The sequence below is a fragment of the Salmo salar genome, chromosome 06, assembly GCF_965601325.2.
Source record: "Salmo salar chromosome 06, fSalSal1, whole genome shotgun sequence".
NCBI lineage: Eukaryota > Metazoa > Chordata > Actinopteri > Salmoniformes > Salmonidae > Salmo > Salmo salar.
The window spans coordinates 38373643-38392177 of NC_138296.1; the positions used below are offsets into that span (position 1 = coordinate 38373643).

The window sequence follows — 18535 nt, forward strand, 5'->3', positions numbered from 1 at the left end:
GGAAACATTGTTACTGTAGCATTCCTTCTGCTTGGCATTTATAGCAATTTAAAAAATAAGACACGAACAAACACACATGCTGTCCATGGTCATCTTTTATTAAAACAAAATCATACATAGAAATCCAGAAAACAATACATACAGAGGGGAAAACATTAGATGAGACATTTTGTAACATTATAAATCGTAGTAAGTCCATTCACTGCAGATGGTTCGTTGTGCAGCACTTACTAGACCACACTAACCAGTCTGATGAATTCAATCTGAAATAACGGCACAGATACAAGGGACATGGTTGGGTAAATTGACATCTTGTGGTGTATACGGCTGGCTTGAACTGGAAGACATACAGTAGGTCTTTCTCATATTATGGTAAAGTGTATGAACAAATTTCTGTGCATTGGAGTTCATGTCAAAAACACTACACTGTGCCAAATAATGATGCCCTATAAAACTGCCATACTAATGACTTGATGGACAACAGTACTTCCTGCATAAAATATTAGAATAACTCCATTATCCTAATTTTTAAAAAGTCACTCCTTCACACTCCAGCAGTTTATATCCCTAGGTTGCCTTGACAATATAAAACAATAAGGAAACAAGATTGCTCTAAAAAAAACTGAGCATGTATAATATTACAGCCATTAAATAAGAAAATCAGAACACAACGATGAGAATGACGAAAGTGACAAAGTCTAGCCAACACACAATACAATTAAAAGCAATTGGACAGATTCCACAATGATAGCTCTGACACTGAAAACTTAATTATTTTAACTACATCAAGGACATTATGCTCGAGAGCTTCCCAATCAGATTGGTCAGAGTCAACCTTACTAGCGACAGTGACCGAACTGTTTGGTCAATAACATAGTCAACTCACTCCGGCCCCTGGCTGGTGGCCAATACACAAACCATTTAACCTTCCTACAGAGTTGATGATACCTTCTTTCTACCCATTCGTTTCCCCTCTCGCATACGTAAGAACATCCTGCTTCATTCTATTCAAGACTGCTGTCTCTACATGGCTAGAGAATGTACAATATATATACAATCACGATTGTGATACTGTGTATGCGACTGACTGTGTATGTATGTCTGTATGTATATTAAACCTGTATAAAGAATTGGGCTTTGATTTTCCATTTAGGGTGACTCTCCAATCCATTAACCTTTTTTTTTACTGAAAAATGAATGGCACTTTTACAGTGCTGGCCCATTAATATTGCACTGCTGAGTCTAAATAAAGATGCTCTGTGTACTGTACGGCTACTGTCACCATGCCAACTGGTGTGGTACTACAGTATATTGCGCTTGAGTACACTGGCATTGTATAGTCAATGAGGTAGATATAAATAGATACTACTCTGCACTGTACTGTGAGAAGCAAGTTATTTTGCATTGTACAGTAGAGGCTAGAGGGTGACTATCAAAGCTAGAATGCACTGAAGCCACAGTCGGTCTCCTTGCGTTGAACTATTGTATTGGGCTGTCAAAAATACATACATTTAAAATGTATCATTGTGAAGCTTGAACGTACATGACATTTTAGCATCTAGAACATGTGGAATGCCAGTGACTGTGCAGACAGTCATCTACCTGTGACATTACAGCTCTGTTATAGAGCTTTAGACACGACGAGCACAACCTCTTCTGGATGAAGGTCCATTCATCGCGGGGCACAATTCAAAATAGCTGTTGGCTGATTAGCCAAGCAAAGAGAGAGACTGAATTGTATGTGGATGAGACCCAATGGCAGCCATTTTGGTCCTTTTTCCCTTTGGGGCCTATAAGCAGATTCTCTCTACGCTAAGCAGTGTTAGCAACATTACAGTGTTAGCATTATACCAGTGAGCATGTGAGAAACCATGTGCAGTGGTCCAGTGTATGGGCTGCATTATATACAATCTCCTTCTGTGAGGGTATGGGGGTGTGTGTGACAGTAAATATGACACTGCCAGAATGTTAACAGTAGTCAATGTTCAGGCTGGCAGTGTGAAGATTGAAGGTCCCTTTTGGTGTCTCTCCTGTACAGGGATATGTCCATGAGATACGACTGTTTGCGTAGTTGACTATTAGATGCTGTGTGGAAATGGCTGACTAGTAATTTATCAGTGCTATGTCTGTAGGGCTAGGTGACTGTTCTGGGATCTGTATGAGTGGGCTAATTTCTAATATGTGGTGAAGAATAACTCATCACTGACCACTGATCAGTACTCTGAGTAGTCAGCGTTAATGTGTGTGGGTCTAACTGATCTGAGATCTGTCTGAGGGGGAATCATCAGGAGGCTGCGATGGTGGTGCCCCCGCTGAGGCGGAGCAGGATCTGCTGGCAGTCCTGTAGGGAGCGGCGGTCGCCCACACGCTCAAGGGTGCGCTTGGCCTCGGCCAGCAGGCGGGCGCGGTGCCCTGGTGGGGTCAGCAGGGGTAAGGGTAGGTGGCGGCACGCCAGCAGGATGGCATGAGCCGTTTCTCGCTCACCCAGAACACAGTCACCCTCTGCTGCAGGGCGGAGGAGGAGAAGAGGGGAGGAGGAAAAAGTACAGAAAGAAGGTCAGTACATTTGAGTGGAAAGCACTACATTTGTGTTAATTTGACATCAAAAACACATTTGATATCAACCTCAAATGGTATCATTCATGATAATAATTGAAGTGTGGGCGTCCTTACCCGTGGTGTACCCAGGGTTGTTGGTCCTGCGTCGGAGGCTGTGCTCCAGTAGCTGGTGTGTGCGGGTGGGACTGGCTCCAGCCATCAGCCTCACTGTGGTCTCATGCAGGAACACCTGGGAGAGGACAACAGAGGGAACATACATCATTACACCACAGATAGCCATGAATAATCCATGAACCAGCCAGCAGGTCTGAAGCCCTAGTTACCTTGTGTTGTGCCTGTCTGTAGCATTGGCCCAGCCTTCGCAACGAACTCAGGTCCTGCTGGAAACCAGCCAATTGGGAGCTGGGGGCGGGGCCTGGCTCCCCATTGCTGCTGCTTCCTCTTTGCCATAGGCTGGTCCTGAGGGTCAGCAAGAGGTCACAGACCAGGAGCTCCACCCCCTTGGTATAGGAAAGACAACAGTAAGGCAGACATAAAATAAACTGTTGAACTACGTAATAAATGACTACACAATGAGTTATGGAAACTAAGAGGCATATGGGACAGTACATGCACCGTAAGCAGTGTCTTGACCTGGATATGGTGTGTTGCAGGTGCCTGCAGATTCGGGAGGCCTCTGTACTGCACTGCAGACACATTGCATGATCCTGCAGCCCAGTGCAATGCAACTACAATGCACCACAGCCAACCCCTACCACCCACACTTCTACTATACCTAGCTAGAGTCAGCTTGTACCTGTGCTTTTGTGAGTCAAACGAGCACCCATGCAACTGTCACTGTGTGCAGTGTATGTTTGTTCATGGTGTGTGTGTGTGTAATATGACCAAAGAACACTGAATCAACCAAACTCCATTACAACCTTTACATGTATATACACAAACGTTAGAGTTGGTTCAACTAGAAATCACAGAGAGTGCATATTCACTTGCATCCTAAACACCCGCATTTTGGGAGAGTACCTTGTTGAGCCAGTTTCCAGACTGGGCGGACAGGGGAACAGAGATGCTGGTGCGCAGGTAGCTGCTGGCCCTGTCACAGTGAGACAGACAGGCCACCGCCCCCTCTCCCTTCAGAGGAGACAGGCTCATCTGCACTGACTTACACAGCAGCAGCACAGCCTTGGGCAACGGGTGACTGCAGGGTAAACAACATAATGTCATTTACATACACATCACTGGGACCATGCTCCCACACTGCCAAGACATCTACTGAAAACGGTGCATGAAGAAGACCCGCATCATCATCAAGGGCCCCACATACTCCAGCCACGAGCTGTTCACTCCCTTACTGTCAGGCAGACGGTATCGGAGCATGAGGTCTGATACCAACAGGCTCAGAGACCACCTGCTCTTATACTCCACACCTTAGCACACAACTGATGTTACCAGACTCTTATTAAGATGACTAAATAATGCCCCAGAATCCCCCCTTCCCCAAAACACGTGTAAATATTGGACTCTAAATTATACCTTCCTGTATTATACTTACACTAAAATGTTTATTGTATTCTACTGAGCCATTTACTTTGTGTTCCTGTTCTTATCTTTTATTATTTCTTATTGTATTGCCCAGAAGGAACCTGCAAGTAAGCATTTCTTTGGACGGTGTGTACCAGGTGTATCCTGCTCACATATGACTAATAAAACACACACAACATAAACAAAGTATACTGACTCGAGGGTATGGAGAGCTCTGGGCATGCGCTCTGCCTCTGCCAGCAGTGACCTCACAGCGACATCATCTCCTTGCAGCCAATGGGCAGCAGCCTTTAGGACCAATGCCCACCAGCGACTCACTGGGTCTGCCACTAAGCAGAGAAGAGATTACATGACAACATTAGACTTCAACTGTGGCATCAAGAGGTCTAGCAAAAATTGTTCACATGTTATATTGAATAAGTCAATTAGGTTAATCGTAAAGAGTTTATCTTTAGTGTTCAAGTTACATATGAGAAGAAAATAAATCTATTCACATTCAGATCATCTCGTAGGAAACAAAGATGAGAGAAATTTGTCCCACACAGAGCATGGTTAGGTTGACACTAACGTGTGCATTCCAGTACCTGGCATGGTGGTGTGATTAGGTGGGGCTGGGAAGGGAGGAGAGGAGGACTCCTCTGTGCAGCTGTTCAATAGCTGGAGAAACTCCAAGGCACTGGAGAACTCCCTGAGAGAAAGAGAGAGAGAGAAGAAAACAAAGTAAAGTAAACAACTTGCATAGTTAAACTGGAGAGTGACTGGGCACTGTGAGGACCCTGGCCTTACCCCGAGTCGTTCTTGGGCTTGCCTGCCTCCGTGTCAGTGTGGGGCTGGATGAGGGAGTGCACAGCTCTCTCCAGCAGCTTCTCACAGAAACAACGATGCAGCTGGGCGATGGGGTCAGCTAAAGGAAGAGAGAGAAAGAAGGAGGGGAAAGAAAGATAATTAAAAGGCCTAATTGTTGCATGAGGGCATTTCTGTATACACTATTAGCTCTTCCGTCGACTTTATTGTTCATACCTGGGTCTCTCTGGGAAGTGTACACGCCTTCTCTGCTCTCAGACTTCACAGACCAATCACAGCTGAGGAAGAACTGCCTGCCCAATGGGGTGAAGAGCCAGTGCAGACAGTCAGGGATGGGCTTGGAGTCTGATTGGCTGGCCACACCCTCAGCACAGCTCAACAGGTAACCCTGGGACACAGACATGTGGGGAAAGATGACAGTGAGTGGATAGTATCAGAGATATCATTACCATAGCAGTAATGGAGGGATGTGGAGGGTTAGTAATGGAGGATGGAGGGATGCCCTGAGACACTCACAGGCAGGCAGGAGAGGTGGTGGCCCAGTACAGTGCGCAGAGCTGTTGCCGCGGTGACATAGATCTGGGCCTGCTGGGCGGGGGCCATCTTGCTTTGGGCGCTCTCACTGAGGTTGACGGCACTCATAGACAGAGACAGAGCCCACAGGCCACTGCGCTGGGGAAGCTTCCCTACACAGAGAGAGAGAAGTTCCAGACAGAGGATGGGGTACTACTGTGTTATGTTATTGTGTTTACAATGATCATTACTGATGATACTGACCTAGGCTCAATGTTCTAGACTATTCACTGTAGTCACCTGTGAGCTGCAGCTGGCTCAGCCTATGGTAGACCAGAGCTGCGTCCCGGGAGCTGGTCTTGGACTCCTCCCCCTTGTGCTTCCCACCAACCTGGCGAACAAGCCAGCCCAGAGGGGTGGGGTGATGCAGACAGTAGCGAATCAGGTTCCAGGAGAGTGAGAAGAGGAGGTCCCAACTGGTGGTGGGCAGAGCTCTGGTCAAGACTGACAGGCAGGTTTTCAAACTGGCCATGGCTGCTGTATAGTCACCCTGTAGGAGTGGAGAGGTGGGAAAATATATAAGAATACTTATGGAACTTGGCATTCATGTACCTATAGACACAGGAGATGGTTTTACCCAATTAGGGCACCAGTTAAAGGAGATACTCAAACACAAGTACAGAGAAAAAAAATAAGGTAGGGGAAAATCCTTCAGACATAAAGGGATGTGAACTCACTCTGTTGAGATGTAGGTCTGCTTGTTTACGCTGTCTCCAGAAGGAGACGGATTTGGGCGAGTGGAGGGGGGTGACAGGCTCCCAGAGGTACAGGACCTTAACACAGCCCCACACTGCCCCAACACCGCTCAACATCCACACCGTCAACCATGGCAACAGGCACCAAAGCCAGGTCGCTGTGGGAAAGAGGGAGGAGTCAGTATAAGATACATATACTCCAATACATCCTCAAAACAACTCCCAACCGGGAACTCTTACTGTTAAGAAAAATAATGACTTTGATTATAATAGCCTATCTTGAATGTATGTATGCAATAGGACTTGTATGGTCAGTCTAAGGGTCTGACCAAAGTTCTGGGTCTGGCTGGGTAATGAGAACAGCGTCCTGGAGGCTCCGTGTGCAGAGGTCAAGCCAGAGCTGCCCTGGGCCTCAGATCCCAGGAGAGAGGGCAGGGGGTTGAGGGAGAGGCAGAAGAAGGTGAGGGCGCAGAGGAGGAGACGAGAGCGATCCATCACTCCCACGGAAGAGGGTGAGCCAGGCTCACTCTTCACCTGAGAGAAGGAGAGAGAGAGAATAGTTCTACTATGTACAGTGGGGGAAAAAAGTATTTGATCCCCTGCTGATTTTGTACATTTTCCCACTGACAAAGAAAGGATCAGTTTATAATTTTAATGGTAGGTTTATTTGAAGTGAGAGACAGAATAACAACAAAAATATCCAGAAAAACACATGTCAAAAATGTTATAAATTGATTTGCATTTTAATGAGGGAAATAAGTATTTGATCCCTTCTCAATAAGAAAGATTTCTGGCTCCCATGTGTCTTTTATACAGGTAACGAGCTGAGATTAGGAGCACACTCTTAAAGAGAGTGCTCCTAACCGCAGCTTGTTACCTGTAAAAAATCACCTGTCCACAGAAACAATCAATCAATCAGATTACAAACTCTCCACCATGGCCAAGACCAAAGAGTTCTCCAAGGATGTCAGGGACAAGATTGTAGACCTACACAAGGCTGGAATGGGCTACAAGACCATCGCCAAGCAGCTTGGTGAGAAGGTGACAACATTTGGTGCGATTATTCGCAAATGGAAGAAACACAAAAGAACTGTCAATATCCCTCAGCCTGGGGCTCCATGCAAGATTTCACCTCGTGGAGTTGCAATGATCATGAGAACGGTGAGGAATCAGCCCAGAACTACACGGGAGGATCTTGTCAATGATTTCAAGGCAGCTGGGACCATAGTCACCAAGAAAACAATTGGTAACACACTACGCTGTGAAGGACTGAAATCCTGCAGCGCCCGCAAGGTCCCCCTGCTCAAGAATACATATACATGCCCGTCTGAAGTTTGCCAATGAACATCTGAATGACTCAGAGGACAACTGGTGAAAGTGTTGTGGTCAGATGAGACCAAAATGGAGCTCTTTGGCATCAACTCAACTCGCCGTGTTTGGAGGAGGAGGAATGCTGCCTATGACTCCAAGAACACCATCTCCACCGTCAAACATGGAGGTGGAAACATTATGCTTTGGGGGTGTTTTTCTGCTAAGGGGACAGGACAACTTCACCGCATCAAAGGGACGATGGATGGGGCCATGTACCGTCAAATCTTGGGTGAGAACCTCCTTCCCTCAGCCAGGGCATTGAAAATGGGTCGTGGATGGGTATTCCAGCATGACAATGACCCAAAACACATGCCCAAGGCAACAAAGGAGTGGCTCAAGAAGAAGCACATTAAGGTCCTGGAGTGGCCTAGCCAGTCTCCAGACCTTAATCCCATAGAAAATCTGTGGAGGGAGCTGAAGGTTCGAGTTGCCAAACGTCAGCCTCGAAACCTTAATGACTTGAAGAAGATCTGCAAAGAGGAGTGGGACAAAATCCCTCCTGAGATGTGTGCAAACCTGGTGGCCAACTACAAGAAACGTCTGACTTCTGTGATTGCCAACAAGGGTTTTGCCACCAAGTACTAAGTCATGTTTTGCAGAATGGTCAAATACTTATTTCCCTCATTAAAATGCTAATCATTTTATAAAATTTTTGACATGCGGTTTTCTGGATTTTTTTGTTGTTATTCTGTCTCTCACTGTTCAAATAAACCTACTATTAAAATTATAGACTGATCATTTATTTGTCAGTGGGCAAACGTACAAAATCAGCAGGGGATGAAACACTTTTTCCCCCCACTGTAAGTGTTCAACCTTCGCAACATTCAATTCAAACAATTTCCACAACAACAAAAACATCACAGTTCCTTGGCTATCATCATCCTCACAGTACCTGCTCATGGTCCAGTAAGGGACTGCCAGGCTCTGAGTCGATGCAGTATGGAGAGAACTCACGAGGAGATCCTGAACCAGACTCTGAGGCTGGAGGTGACATCATCAGCATCTCTGGTTTCATCTCCACATCGTCAGACAGCACCACTGACTCTGACAGAGAGGAAGTGGGAGAGAGCCCAAAGCGTTACGGCCCGTTCATGAACTGAAGTTGTGATGGATTAACTAGTAAATGGGGGACTTACTGTTCTTGCTGTTCATCTTGAGGGCCAGGTTCTCCTGCCGTAGTTTGTGGTTGACCTGCTGCAGGTATTTGATGTAGTCGATGGCTTTCCTCAGCACTCCTGACTTGTGCATCTGCGTACAAACACATTAGCAATGTGTCAGTGTTCATTTGGTAAGAGTGCCCTATAGGTACAACTCCATTCCTCTGACTTCCATGCACTCTAGGAAATACCAAAAGTCTGTTGTTTAGCATATAGCCTAATTAAGTTTGACACCTGTGAAACATTCAAATTGTTCTAGCATGCTCCTCTCTAAGTTTCTATCGGACTTGGACCACAAAATAAAACTAAACCCACTGTTCCTGTAAGGTCAAAGATAGTCAATATTGGATTATTGTATCACTTGGTTTTCCTGACCTTGGCGTCGCCGCCCATGACCAGGTCTCTCAGCTCCAGGATCTTGTCATTGATGGAGGAGCGGTACCTCTTCTCGATGATGTTGTGGGTGGTTCTCCTCTCCCCCTCCTTCATCACCCCCCCTGGACCCATCACCATCCCCATCCCGTGGTCCATCACCTGCCTGTTCCCACCTACACAGTGGGAGGTGCCTGACGACAGCTGTTTGATGGGCAGCTTGTCTCCGCCCCCCATCATGACAGGCACAGTGGTCAGGATGTTACTGCCCATCAGAGTCTGAGGGAAGAGTTAAGGTAAAAGTCAGTGGTGACATAGGAAACAGCTAAGATACTATGGAGGACAGAGCAGAGAAGCATATTCAATGGAATTCTCTTCTCATCTCTATTTAAAGTAATTTTCAGTCCAAGTTCAGGTTTAATCTGGGTCTTTGTGACCGTCCCCATTAGACCCTGAACAGAGAGAATAGAAAGGGAGAGAGCGAAGCAGACAGATAGTATAGAGACCTACCGGTACCTGTAGAGTCTGTGTCTGGATAGGATGGGTCAAGGTGGTGATCCCAGGGTTCTGCATGGTGGACAGAACCTGTGTCCCGTCAGGCTTCAGGGTCGTCAGAACCAGATTCTCTGTCTTCAGAATCTGAGGCTGGTGGACCAGAAGCTGAGAGAGACCAGGGACACTGGATCAGTTACATCCAGTGATGCCATACACAACACAAGGTCTATGGTTACAACATGCTAGGATCTGCACGTATTTAGAGAGACTTTATAAAGATTGGACGCAGCTAGTTTTGATTAGGGACTCAAACATTGTAAAGTATGAAGCTTGATACTCACGGGTACCTGTTGAACCTGCTGTTGCATGGTGTGGACTGTAGGCGCGGTGGAGAGAGTCTGGATGGTCTGGCCCGTCTGCAGTAGTCTCTGGTGCTGGATGGTCATGGGTTGAACCTGTGGTGACGTCATTATGCTCTGCATCTGCGGTTGGAGGACTGTGGGGAAAAAGAGAGATATGTAGTAAGGATACATTGTCAAAGAGCACCATTCATATAGAAAAACAAGTAGGGCTCTGAATATCTTCACATGATAAACATCTTCAAGTGCATTTCTAATGAATAACCAGCGTTTCCCAGTGACCTAATCTTTTCAGTCAAATGTTTTAAAAAGTTGCTCTAACCTTGGAAGCTTGTAGTGGGACTCTGGTGGCAGATGACAGGGTTCTGGATGAAGCGGGATTGGCCGCCGTTGGATGTGATCATCACCGTCTGGGCCTGGGACTGGATGGGCAGAGCCTGGTTGTGGGTCTGGACCAGGGTGTGCACAGGGAAGCTATGCGTCTGCATGGGGATGCTCTGGCTGTGGACCTGGATGGTGGGTTGCTGCTGGGGCTGGGGCTGGATGGCCTGCATCTGGGGCCGGGGCTGGAGCAGGGGAGGGGCGCGGATCTGATGCTGCCCTGAAGAGAACGTCTGGACTGGGGTCTGTGGTGGGGTGAGGGGCAGGGACTGGGGGGCCAGTGTTTGGGTGGGGGTGAGGGTAACGTTGCTGTTCTGGTAAACTGTGGTAGTGGTCTGGGGTGTCTGTGGGGCTTGAGGGGGTGGGCGTGGGGTGGCCCCAGCACCGTTCTGTAGGGAGCCTGCAGAGGACATCTGGTCCTCAAAGAGGTCGGGGAAGTCCCCCACCTGGTTGCTGACGAACTGGAGCATCTCTGAGGAGAGAGAATAATTCAAGGGGTTCATGAGTCTCTGGTTGTGGGTGAGCTAAAATGCACTTTATTCTTAGCCATAAAATCATGTGCAATGGCAATTGATTGAATAGACAACAAATTTGACTTTACATAGTTAGCATAAAATTGGCTTATTAGACATAATCCATTGGTTAATATGGCCCTCTAATGAGGTAGGGCTTCATTGTTGGAGTCAAATCAAATATTATTTGTCACATGCGCCAAATAGAACCTTACCATGAAATGCTTACTTACAAGCTCTTAACCAACAATGTAGTTCAAGAAATAGAGAGTTAATAAGATATTTACTAAATAAACTAAAGTAAAACAATCAAAAAGTAACAAGAAATGTACATAACAATAACGAAACTATATACAGGTGGTTCCGAGTCAATGTGCAGGGGTGTTACGTTCCCCAGTTTCTGTGTTGTAGTTTGTGTAGTTGTGAGTGTGTTTCAGGTAATGGCTTCCTGAAGTTCTCCAAGCAGCTGATTGGTCAGCCCCATTGCTGATTGGAGAGCTGACCCCGCCCCCTCGTCAGGACGCAGCTGTCTCCAATTACCAACCCCACCTAAAGCTATATAAGCCAGTGTTCTGTTGCTCAGAAGGGAGATGATTGCAGAAAGGGGATATTTGCTGAAAGAAGAGGTTGATGGCAGAGGGTTATATATATATATATATATATATATATATATATTGGTTGTTTCTCAGAAAGAGAATTGGGTATGTACTGAGTTAGTTGTTGCTGAGAAAGCTTATTGTTATGTTCTGTGTTTGGTGCTCAGAGAGTTTTCTTTAATGTCCTGGGTTAATGTTTTCTAAGATTTTGTTGTGAAGTAGTTTGTAGATTTGTTATTCTGTTTCATTTGTTCCCAGGGGGGAAGGCACCTAGGGAGTGCTTAGGCAAGAGGCCCGCGGGCATACATTACCCGTAGTAGTTTATTGTCTATGCACACTAGGAAAGACCTGGGCGGACCATCCCCTGTATTTTGGTTAGTGCACCAGGTGGTGCTAGTTAGTTACCGGAAGTAGTGGGTAGGCAGGTAAGGTAGGAGAGGGGGCTTTGATATTTACTTTCTTTGATTTGGTTCCGTCCAGACCCTTTTCCCTAAACTTACTGTGCAAAGGAATAAATTCCCTGTAAATGCTATTCTCTGCCTTTCTGTCATCCTTACTCACACCTACAGTCCATACCTCTTTCACACCACGGAGAGTTGAGTTGTAGCAGGGTGTGTGTAACAAGGGGTAGAGGTAATTTGTAAAGTGACTGAGTAGCAGCAGTGTAAATAGGGGGGAGGGGTCAATGTAAATAGCCCAGGTGGCCATTTGATTAGTTTTTCAGCAGCCTTATGGCTTGGGGGTAGAAGTTAAGGAGCCTTTTGGTCCTAGACTTGGCGCTCCAGTAGTGCGGTAGCAGAGAGAACAGTCTGACTTGGGTGACTGGAGTCTGACCATTTTTTGGGGCCTTCCTCTGACACTGCCTAGTATATACACTGCGTGCACAATTATGCAAGTAAGTATTCTGATCTTACTGTTTCTATTCACATTTTCCAACTCAACCATATAAACTTGAATGCTTATTGGATGTAATCATTTTCAGGGGATTTGCATTTGTGTAATGAGGGAGGGTGTGGCAAAAGTGAATAACACCTTATATCAAGATGTGCATATTATTAGGCAGCCTCATTACCTCAGGTAAAATGGGCCAAAAAATAAATTTAACTGACACTGAAAAGCCAAAAATGTAAAATGCCTTTCAGACGGCTGCGACACTATTTAAATGGCTAAACTATTGAGGTGTGACCACCGGACATTGAAACGTTTTGTTGCGAATAGTCAACTGGGGCTCAAACGCATTGGGAAGAAAAGGCGCAAATTAACTGCAAAAGACTTGAAGAATTAAACATCAAACTACCAAGAACCCATTATCCTCCAGTGCCACCGTATTCCAGAACTGCAACCTACCTGGAGTGTTCAGAAGTACAAGGTGTCAAGTGCTCAGAGACATGGCCAAGGTCAAGAAGAGTGAAACAAGACCACCACTGAATAAGATTCACAAGTTGAAGCGTCAAGATTGGGCAAAGAAATACCTGAAGACAGATTTTTCAAAGGTTTTATGGACAGATGAAATGAAAGTGACTCTTGATGGACCAAATGGATGGGCCCGTGGCTGGATCAGTAATGGACACAGGGCACCACTTTGAGTCAGGTGCCAGCAAGGTGAAGGAGGGGTACTAGTATGGGCTGCTATCATCGAGGATGAGGTAGTTGGACCTTTTCGGGTTGAAGATGGACTGAAACTCAACTCCCAAACCTACTGCCAGTTTCTGGAAGAATCTTTCGTCAAACAGTGGTACAGGAAGAAGTCCTCAGCATTCTAGAAGGCCATGATCTTTATGCAGGACAATGCTCCATCACATGCATCCAAGTACTCCACTGCTTGGCTAGCCAGCAAGGGCCTCAAAGATGCCTGAATAATGACCCTGACTTAAATCCTATTGAACTTGTGGGCCCTTCTCAAACGTGAGATTTACAATGAGGGAAGACAATACACCTTTTTGAACAGCATTTGGGAGGCTGTGGTTGCTGCTTCAGCAAAAATTGATCATGAACAGATCAAGAAACTGACAGACTCCATGGATGGAAGGCTCATGGCAGTTATTGAAAATAAGGGTGGCTATATTGGTCATTGAATATTTTTGAAAGGCCAAAAATGTTAATTGTCATTGTGTTACTTATCTGTTACACTTACTCTAAAAATGGAGAATAAACAAGTGAGTTGAGAGAAATTATTTTTGTAATTTAGTTGCCTAATAATTGTGCACACTTATATTTCCCTGAAAAAAACAAAACTCACTTTTCCGTTGTTTAACATTCAGGTTTGAGGTTCAATAACATTTTGGATTGACTGAGAGCATTGTGTTTGTTCAACAATAAAATTAATCCAAAGGAATACAATTTGCCTAATAATTGTGCACGCAGTGTATGTCCTAGATGTCAGGAAGCTTGGCCCCAGTGATGTACTGGCCCGTACAACCTGTCACAAGGGAAGATCCACAACTAGGGACTTTTCTAACGGCTTCAAAGGCCTGCCTTAATGAATTGGACCTGGAGTTCCTATCATTGCCCAAAATGATTCGTTTTAATGTCGTATAGCAGACTGAACCAGTTTTTCCTCTAGGATTTTGCATGTGCTTAGCTCTATTCTGTTTAGTCGTTGCCGATGACAAGCATACCCATAACATGATGCAGCCACCACCATGCTTGAAAATATGTAGTGGTACTCTGATGTACAGGCTTCCTACTTTTCACACTGTCATTTAGGTTGGTATTGTGAAGTAACTACTGTTGTTGATCCATGCTCAGTGTTCTATCACTCTGTAACTAACTGTTAAAGTCACCATTGGCCTCATGCAATTAAAGTGTAATTAGAATTTCACCATTCTCAAAAGGGATAGTCAATGTCTTTTTAAAATGTATACCAATAGCTGTCCTTCGCAATGCATTGGAAAACCTCCCTGGTCTTTGGTTGAATTTGTGTTTGCTCAACTGAGGGACCTTACAGATAATTGTATGTGTGGTGTACAGAGATGAAGTAGTCATTCAAAAATCATGTTAAACACTTATTGCATACAGTCCATTAAACATGTGATTTGTTAAGTAAATGTTTTACTCCTGAACTTATTTAGGCTTACCATAAAAGGGTTGAATAATTATTGACTTACGACATTTCAGCTTTTAAAAGAAACTACATAATTCCACTTTGACATTATGAGGTATTGTGTGCAGGCCAGTGACACAAAATCTCAATTTAATCCATTTAAAATTCAGGCTGTAACACAACAAAATGTGGAAAAAGTCAAGGGTGTGAATACTTTCTGAAGGCACTGTAGATTATTGACCTGCATTAGAAACTGGCCTTGAGTGAAGAGATCACAGGAAAGAGGAGAATCCACAGTGACCTCCAGTAGAGATTTACAACAGTGACAATGCTATTTACTGCCAGGGCAAGGTCACTGAAGGAATTAAGAGGTTTATGGAGTGGTGGCCTTGGTTTGATACGCTGCTACTGTTCCGGCACAGAGTCAAGGAAGAGAGCGCCAGCCAGCTAGTGCTTATAGGAAAGCCTTCCAACGACTAGCCCTGAAAAATGACATGGTAATCTGGTACAGATGCCCTGAGAGACCATGAGAACGAGGTAAAAGAGCATCCTGGTAAGAACATTTCTTCAGCTACTGGTGGATTGTGGACGGCTTTGTACTGATAAGATCTGTGGAGTTGCATATGCTAAAAAAAACGAGTAGTTTCAAACCGGTATTGCAAGAAATGAGAGTAGCCTACATGTTGAAACTGTTTCTAACGCCCGCTACTGCAGGGTGTGTTTAACACTTGTCCATTTATCGTAAGACCACGTCTCAACCATGCCGGAATGCCATCTCTCAAATCCAGAGGTTGGCTAAATATTCTCATGTGGTTTACCATTGTCTGGGGTGCATAACAGGCCTGTGATCAATGGGAAGAGTTTCTCATTACTCAAATGACAGCTTTACATTTGCCAAAATCATTTTGTCCAGTTTAAAACTGCTGCTGCTAGCAATACTGCCAAAATCCCTTCTCTAATGACAACGTCAAAGACATGTCACCTTATACAGAAAGCATGGGCTTCAAAGGACTTTGGCATGGTCTTATAGATTCCACTGTAACAGGAGGAAAAAGTGTCCCATCTATAGATAACGATGCTAGGAGAATCGGGGTTAAAGAATATTCACACTTATCAATGAGGGGCTGCAACCTTGAACTCACACTTGCGATAAAGGCTAGACACCTAGGCCAATAAATGCATCGTCCTCCCATTTATGATCATGGTGACACCATTTATCAGAACGCTGCAGCCACTACTCTAAAACCCTCAGATGCAGTGTACCATAGCCTGCTATGCTTTATCACAGGTGACAGGTTTAATATCACTGCATCCTTTATCAGATGGTCAGCTGGACCTCAATTCCTGTAATTCACTTAATTTCTCCTTTTAGTTTACAAAGCTATTCTGCACAAGCTTCCAACATCTCACTTCTGTTAAAGGGATAATTCGGGATTTTGGCAATGATGACCTTTACCTACTTCCCCAGAGTCAGATGTACTCATGGATACCATTTGCATGTCTTTGTGTCCAGTATGAAGGAAGGTAGAGGTAGTCCCCCTCCCCTCCCCCCCAGTTTAAGGTCTAATCTTCACTCCTCCATAAAAACATTACATGCAAATAAAACAGAATAAAAAAATAACATGCATTACATATTGGCCCACAATCTACCCCATTAGCGGGTAAAATGTAAACCCTGAACAAAGTTATTTGGATTGTTGTAAATCTCATCTGCATTGTTATATTAAATTCGGTCACAGAGGAACGGGTTAAGCAATATTGAGTCGGTCAAAGCATTTTACGGGTGCATTCAAAACATTGGACACTGTACGACCAATCTGTTGTTGAAAATGTATGATACTGTACAACCCTTATACCAGTATTCGAAAGTAATATATCATACCAAACCGGTAAAGGCATACTAGTGCAATCAAGACGTAGGATACTATACGTCCTACAATATGGACAATATTGAACAACTACTATTCCATTGGGATTCTAATGTAATATAACAAAATTTAACATAACCTCATAAATAATAATTATATTTATTAGTGTGTAATAAAGATTAGACCTTAAACTGAAATAGCCTATTTCTTCCTTATGGCATTATTCTATAATACTAAATGGTGATCACTCGGATTTACGTACAGAATAATATGAAATGCTCTGATACCAGGTTGCATGCAACTGTGGTAGAGGTATTAATGACTATAAGTCTATGGGTATCTACTAGCATGCTAGCATTGAATTATCATGTGAGTAGTTTGTTTTCAGGGCACCATTGGGAATGAGACCCTGGTCTCAAATTGGGCTCCCCTGAAAAAATAAAAGTTGAATAAATAAATAACATTACTGTAGAGGCTATGGGTCGATTGATGAAGAAATGGCTTATAGGGTCCATCTCACATTCTAAAAAGTATTGGAAAAAAAGAATGTGTCTCGTCTAATATTAATCATTCATTGGAATTGTCTGCTTCATCGACCACACCAAAGACAGACTCACATGTACATGCGCACGGGCTCCACAGGGGGTTGGCTTTCAGAGGCACAAAACAAAACAGAGCCCCAAGCCCCTAGACAATTGTGACACAAAGGACTAAAACTGTCAAACAGGGACAGTTTCCTAGGGCTGCTCAGAGCAGAGAAAATAGGTTATGTAACCAGAGCAGCTACTGCATTGGGAATAGTGGGGAGAAAAGTCTAGATAGTAGGGCCGGGATGATACCAGTATCACAAAGCTCCATCCTTTCACAGTGTGCCAAGGGTAAAACTGCTGTTTTGATAAGATGGGAACAGTGATGTTATCTCCATATTGAGTCAATGTGCTGAGCCTATGAATGAGCAGGGTGAAGCGGACATGTCTTCCCCGTCAAAAAACAGAAGGGGTATTAATGATGGGCCAGTTATGAATAGACATTGTGAGTCACTTTTTTTCTCCATTATTGATGAACAAACCCTCAATGGTATGACAGCCAGGAAAGAGGTAGACAAGCATGACAAAAAAACATCTCAGAACAAAATGTAATGAAGAACGTCGATAAATAGGAAGCAAGTAAAACTAGGCTAATAAGCCATTGGGAAAGTATAAGTAACTTTTTGCCTACAGATAATTGAATGACACAGCTCACAGTTGAGTCACACTCAGTTACATTTGAGGAGTTGTTTATTCACACGCACACACTAAACTGTTGCATGACCACTGTGCTGTAGGCCAACCACCCCTTTAAAATATGCTTGAATCTTCACAGATGTAAAATGCGATAGCAATATTAAATCAGTGACACAGAATCATTTAAGCAAACTATTGTTTAGAAATGTAAAATTGTGGCGTGCTAAGTGTATCTAAGTATCCTATGCAACGCCCCGATAAATAAAGGGTGAACAAGTTCCAATCCTATGGCATCCACAATAGTTTCATGGTTGACGACACTGCCCTACTGCCAATGTTTGACACAGACAGAAATTATATAATTATTTATATACTATTTTAATGTGAGGTGCATCATAATTAGCTAGTGTAAATTACAGTACCTATATGTACAAGCGGGCTTGCTTGACACATGATACAAATCGCCAGACTCCCGGCCTTACCGCGGCACACAATACTGTCAGAAAGCGGAAATAGGACACAACAAACTTTCGTGGACAAACACATACCATAGTTCCATATTCTCTTATCAATTATGACATAAATAGTAACTCACCATCGATGTCTCCCAGTGTAAATTCGTCTCCTAGTTCTGACAAAGTCGGATCCATATTTTCCATGGTCGAGATATACTCCCCACTAACGTTACTGTCCATAATGAAATTCAGAACTTCGCCTCACCGGCTTTAACCGGAGGTTGCTGAAGGAAAGAACCAAGATGTCCAGAGATCTTTGAAGCGTTAACAACGCATAAGGTTACTTTATTTTAGCTCTAAGTTTATTAAACTATCAGAGGACAGGTAACACCTCACCAATGCCTCGGAGAGGCCGATTTCTTTTTAGATAAACACATTTACAATTTAGACGTCGCCATCTTGTTTTCCATTCCCTACGTCATTTACAAACAGCGTTTGTGAACCAGGACGACTCCTGATTGGCTTAATCCTGG

The 18535-nt window shown here is 44.3% G+C and overlaps 1 protein-coding gene across 4 annotated transcripts; it reads right to left on the bottom strand.

Moving 5' to 3' along the window:
• Window positions 1-77: 77 nt before the first annotated feature.
• On the bottom strand, window positions 78-18487 carry LOC106607132 (sterol regulatory element-binding protein 2). Of its 4 annotated transcripts, none has more exons than XM_045720425.2 (19): window positions 18143-18487; window positions 10247-10777; window positions 9913-10061; window positions 9587-9730; window positions 9074-9349; window positions 8678-8789; window positions 8434-8585; window positions 6500-6704; window positions 6153-6328; window positions 5716-5965; window positions 5419-5588; window positions 5119-5290; window positions 4885-5002; window positions 4683-4786; window positions 4295-4427; window positions 3580-3754; window positions 2883-3059; window positions 2674-2788; window positions 78-2505 (listed from the first exon to the last, which is right to left on the bottom strand). In XM_045720425.2, the coding sequence occupies exons 1-19, from the start codon at window positions 18240-18242 to the stop codon at window positions 2285-2287; spliced, it is 3480 nt and encodes a 1159-aa protein (XP_045576381.1). In that variant the 5' UTR covers window positions 18243-18487; the 3' UTR covers window positions 78-2284. The 4 variants fall into 4 exon arrangements, with proteins under 4 accessions (XP_045576381.1, XP_014059230.1, XP_014059228.1 ...); XM_014203755.3 differs by having other exon boundaries at window positions 9907-10061; XM_014203753.3 differs by having other exon boundaries at window positions 9581-9730; window positions 9907-10061.
• Window positions 18488-18535: the final 48 nt, after the last annotated feature.

Coding starts and splice junctions, on each gene's coding strand:
- LOC106607132 (XM_014203753.3), bottom strand. CDS start 18,242: ATGGACAGTAACGTTAGTGGGGAGTATATCTCGACCATGGAAAATATG. Junction 8,790..9,073: donor TCATGGGCGGCGACGCCAAG/GTCAGGAAAACC, acceptor GTTTGTACGCAG/ATGCACAAGTCAGGAGTGCT. Junction 3,755..4,294: donor AGAGCTCTCCATACCCTCGA/GTCAGTATACTT, acceptor TTTACCCTGCAG/TCACCCGTTGCCCAAGGCTG.